This window comes from Nicotiana tabacum, chromosome 12, assembly GCF_000715075.1.
Source record: "Nicotiana tabacum cultivar K326 chromosome 12, ASM71507v2, whole genome shotgun sequence".
Taxonomy (NCBI): domain Eukaryota; kingdom Viridiplantae; phylum Streptophyta; class Magnoliopsida; order Solanales; family Solanaceae; genus Nicotiana; species Nicotiana tabacum.
The window spans coordinates 107,677,121-107,682,514 of record NC_134091.1 but is presented as its reverse complement, the minus strand read 5'-3'; the positions used below and the strand labels follow the sequence as shown (position 1 = coordinate 107,682,514).

The 5,394-nt window shown below is 33.2% G+C and overlaps 1 protein-coding gene across 1 annotated transcript; it reads right to left on the bottom strand.

Annotated features, from left to right (window-relative positions):
- Positions 1 to 821: 821 nt before the first annotated feature.
- On the bottom strand, positions 822 to 2,166 carry LOC107775316 (transcription factor MYB24-like). Its single transcript, XM_016595041.2, has 3 exons — positions 1,932 to 2,166; positions 1,698 to 1,827; positions 822 to 1,520 (listed from the first exon to the last, which is right to left on the bottom strand). The coding sequence occupies exons 1-3, from the start codon at positions 2,092 to 2,094 to the stop codon at positions 902 to 904; spliced, it is 912 nt and encodes a 303-aa protein (XP_016450527.1). The 5' UTR covers positions 2,095 to 2,166; the 3' UTR covers positions 822 to 901.
- Between the last annotated feature and the right edge of the window lie 3,228 nt (positions 2,167 to 5,394).

Sequence of the window (5,394 nt, the reverse complement as noted above, 5' to 3'; positions counted from 1 at the left end):
ATTGAGCAAGAAATCAAATAAGTTTAACAGTGGATTATTGATATTTGGCTATAATTTCATATATTTAGTGTATTACTTATCTTACATTTTGGGGCTTTAATGCTAAACTATACTATATTTGTGCTTAATTGTGTTTATTTTATGTGTAGGTACGTTGAAGACGAAATTGTGAGCAAAGTAGAGATTTTATGTGTATTTTATACACTACAAGAATGGAGCTATGATTATTTGATTATTGAATATACAAGGAATTTTGCTCGCGAAACATCTTGCTTCGCACAGTGGAAAACTCAACGGGATTGTTAGCTAACTCACAACTCTAGAATATTCACTCACATTGAATTCGTCTTTAAGCTTGTCGTTATTTTCTTTAATCTCTTAATTTGTTACTCTAGATTAATTTTAGTTAAATATTCATACGTTATGATTCACTTGAATAGATTAATTGTTTGATTTAATTTTGTTGATAGTTAATCACAAGTCCCTGTGGTACGATATCTGGACTTACAATCCTATATTACTTGTCGACCACGTATACTTGTGTGTGCGTTTGGAAGCAACAAGTTTTTGATGTCGTTGCCGGGGATCGAACCCGGGTCACCCGCGTGACAGTCGGGAACAAGTTTTTGGCTTGAATATAACATTAGAAGCTAACTATACCATATGGATTACCAAGTGATATCTACTCTATTAAGATTAACAATTTGGACCTCCTCTATATACTACAAGAAGGCTGTTCCTAAGGAGTCCTACTTCAGCATTAACTACAACTACATTACACAAGCTCCGCAAACACCAACCTATACAGTAAAACTTTAAGAGTATGGACGGACGACTTGCTACGTTCATAGATTCAATAAGTTAAACTTCGTCAAACTCCCTAATCAATATTAACAATATATCAGTGACACAGCTTCTGACTTGAGATGCCAACATCTCCTATATTTCTGAATTGCCAGAACTCATCAATGTTCCACAATTGGTCCGTAAACCAATTGGCTTCTGCCATCCCATTATACTCTGAGATGGACATATCTTGAGATTCTAGTGCTGAAAAATATGGTTGCTCCTCAAAATAGCTGCTGCTAGTCTCCAAATGATAACAATCTTCTTGAGTTGAATTGCTGTAAACAGAGTTACCAGTAAAGCTAGTGGCATTTTCTGCCATACTTTTGGATTCTGGTGAGTAAAATCTTGGACTAATTTCCTGGCATGTATTTGGTTTTGGATTTATTAGTGATTGCAAAGATTCTTGCTCGTTGATTAAGGAAGAAGGAAGAGCAGAATTCTGCTTTTCAATATCGGAAAATGAAGAAAAAGAAGGGGATGATGAAGAGGGACAATATTGCTCCATTTTCTCAAGCAACCTAGGTATCCAAAAACTCCTAATTGCTTCAAGAAACTTTGTACTGTTAGAATCAACCTTAAGTTGTCGCGCTTGTTTTTGCACCCTTGTTCTCCAATAATTCTTAATCTCATTATCTGTTCTTCCAGGTAAATGCTCTGCTATTTTCGACCACCTATATCCACAAACATTATTAAATGTAAGTTTAAAATCTAGTGAGTTTAAAAAAATGTATGATACATGTTTTAAAAAAATTGTATATGTTTACATATGAGTGAACACACTAGCTAACTTTAGTTAAACCCGCTCTATATTCGCCTCTCAAATTGGTAAAAGTCTTGGATATATTTACCTGTTTCCCCATTTAGAGTGGAGTTCAAGGATTAAGAGTTGTTCTTGTGGGCTAAGGTTTCCTCGTTTAACATCAGGTTTCAAGTAATTCAACCATCTCAACCTACAACTTTTCCCTGTTCTCTTCAATCCTGCAAAAGTTAGAAAACAGAAAAGTTGAATATCATGAGACTTTCTAAAGGACTTATTCTTACTTGGATTAATCAAGAATTGTGTTAAGAAAATTATGCCTTACCAGAAGATTTGGCTAAGGCATTCCAACGACCCTCGCCATGGCTAGTTACATGATTAATAAGAAGGTTGTCTTCCTCAGTAGTCCATGGCCCTTTTCTTAACTCAAATGCATCTTCATTTGAGGAATTACTACTTGTGCTCTTGACTAATCTCCCTTTTCTCATTTGAGAAGAAAATTGAGAGAGTGAAGGTTTTTGTGCTTAAGTTGAAGAGTGATAGAGGATATAAAGCCAGCTAGGGAATTTATAGATGACAACAAGGATAGTCGTAAGCGTTAAAAGGAAAATATTAAAAGTAAGTCATTTCCACGTGATAGTAATCCCTTTTCGTTCTTAAAGAGAAAAAAAACTGATGTGGTTTGTTCTATACGTATATTCAATATTTATATTAATGGGAGGTAATAAATATTCATTAACATAATTGAGAATCACGTAAATTGGCTCAGGGCAGTGGTGGACCTATGTATAACATTGATGGGTCATCGAACCCCGAAGTTACTTCGGTAGAAATCTTGTATATGTATCTATATATATATCTTAAATAATATGAATACATAAATAACTTGGCACCATGAACGCTAAATCTTTAGAGGGCACCGTTTGAATAGAATTGTCTTAAAATCCTGAGTCCGCCTCAGGGTTTACAATGTACCAAGTAGTAAGCAGAATAATGCTCTTTGTATGACTTCTAAGTCTGCGGAAACTACATGTGGATGGACCCTTCCTTCCACTTGAGGATGAATCTTGAGTTCTTGACCACTTTACACATTTTTAAGGCATCCCCCACCCAACCCTTTCCCTGCTTCTAAAGCAGACCAGCTTAATACACAAAATTGACACTTCAACTTATATGATTTTGTAGAGCCTGCCTCTTTACTTAAAATTTTTCCAACTAACCACTTCATGTTGGCATACTTAAACTTTAGCCTAAAATATGTGCAAGTGAAACCTTAGCTTAAGATATCCCTGAAATATTTGGCTCGTCATGTATATATTTGCCTTATGTTTACCTTTAGGTTGATGAAAGATTTAGTTTTATCCCACATTTGCTTTTCCCTCTAACTATTGTCGTGCTTGGCTCTGACGTTTTCGATGGTGAAGCCACGTAAATAAAATAAAATATTCAAATTTATTCAAAAATATTTATTATCGTTTGTAATGATTTGAAGCGTGCCCTTGAATAATTAAAAATATCTCAATATACGCATGAACAATTGAAAATGTCCAAATATACTTTAACGTTGTTTCTACTATATCAAACAAATCACACCAACTTTCGATGGAGGAAACTTTTAACGGGAGGGCCATATTTGAGATGAACGAAAGAAAGAAGTGTATTGGAAATTTTCCTTTTTTAAATAAACATTATATATAGAATATAGTACATAGATTCTTGATTGAGGAAAGGAAAAAAGAGCTAGGGCGGTGGGGGGAGGGTTTCCATTGGTGACACTAGATAATGCACTAATATATGGAAATGGGGCTTGATACGATGTATAGAATTGGATGGATTTTCCATGGATTCCTAGAGAACATTGCTTTGCTGCCTTCTTGGAAATTGATTAATTCCTCCTCTTGTGCTTGAGCTTGACTATACTATAGACTATATACTACTATTAATTTACTATTAAAGTCCTAGGGAATTAAACGTGGGACTATTGGATTTGATCAATATCAATAGGTCTGCAATCATTACAGAGTTATCATCACTTTTAGACCGCGCCAGAAACTATTTATATTTGGTAGCCGAAAAAGTATATAAATTTTGTATAATTTTTTTATATAACATACAGTATATATATATATATATATATATATATACAAAAAATATATAAATTTTATACATTTTTTCAGCTATTATTTTTACAGCGACTATACAGTGTCATTTTCCCGATCATAATAGGGCTAAAGAGAATGTGTGGAATTTCTTAACATTTTCTGTGTTTCAAGATAATGATGTTTGTCTCAACCCGTACCTTTGTTTTTAACTATTTATTAGTTTTTCTTCCGATATTTGATATTCATTTTGGGCCGACTAATTCAGGATTTATATCATGTTTTACAGGGTAAAATGCTTCCAATCAAAGGTGACTCCATACACAGAGTTCGAATTCGAGACTCCTAGTTAAATATAGAAGAGTACTTATCACTTTACCATAATCTTTGGTGGTATGTTATTTTATGCTATTCGCTTTTTTTCTCCGTATTCAATATCAATTTTTAATGTTAAAAAATTCAAAAGGCTAACAAATCCAAAAACTTTGCGTATTCAAGATGTATTATCTTAAGTGCCAAGTATTAAAATAATACTTTCTGAAGGAACATATAACATAAATGTGTCCGCAATAGAAGTTTCCAATGGGTATCATATAAATGGAATATCCAATTAGGCTAAAGTGTAGTGGAAATTCGTTGGAAATTACTTAGAAGCTATATGAAACATTGGAGGAAATAGCTAGCTAGGAGAAGAATCTCTGAGAGGCCTCAGGAATTTGTATCCTTTCACTTCTGGATGATTATATTCTTTTTTTTATTTATTTAAAGAAAAAAGATACTCCATCCGTTCCAATTTATGTGAACCTGTTTGACTGGGTACATAGTTTAAGAAAAAATAAAGACTTTTGGAATTTGTGGTCCTAAACAAGTCAAAAAAGGATCCAGGGTATTTGTGCAGTTATAAAAGCTTTTCATTAAGGATAGAATTTTAAGTTTAAGCTAAATTGTTTCCAAATTTAGAAAGGGGTCATTCTTTTTGGAACGGACCAAAAAAAATAGGTTCAGATAAATTAGAACGGAGAAAGTATCTAATAAGTGGGATTATATCTCCATAAACACGTATGTGTACGTTTACTTCTGCGTTTGTTTGTCTTTTCAAGATTGTATCATATCCTTTTCATTTTATGCTGACTAAAAACTCAATAACATCGTATTCCCTAACCTCTCAAACTTTTCTTTCATATTTCATCAAATTTATAAAAAAAAAAAAAAATACTATCTCAAAGGATCATATAAGGTTTTGAGCAATAGTTTTAGTGGGTAGAAGGGATGCTTTGTTTTATGTCCAATTTCGAAGCCTAAAGATTACTATGAATGTGACTGAGAGAATCATGCTTTGAGTACTTTCTTTGTCTATGATAACATTATCTCTAGTTCCTAAAATGTTATATGAGATTGAAATTATTGTTTATCCTTATAACGAAAAATAATTAAATTTGTATGCGATTTTAAAGATGTGTGGATTGATTCAACACAAGTAATCAGGAATGTTAGATGAACGAATAAAAGATAAAATGAGTAACCAAACCAGTTGTGACGTTAAGGACGGGCTCAGATTCAAGCTGAACAATAGTTTTGCCCTCGACTGAACCCTCAATTCGAAACCAAATGTGTATGAAGAACTACAAATAAAATAAGAACTTTTCAATAGCTAGAAAACAGAGAAATAAGTTTGTATTGCCTTGATGT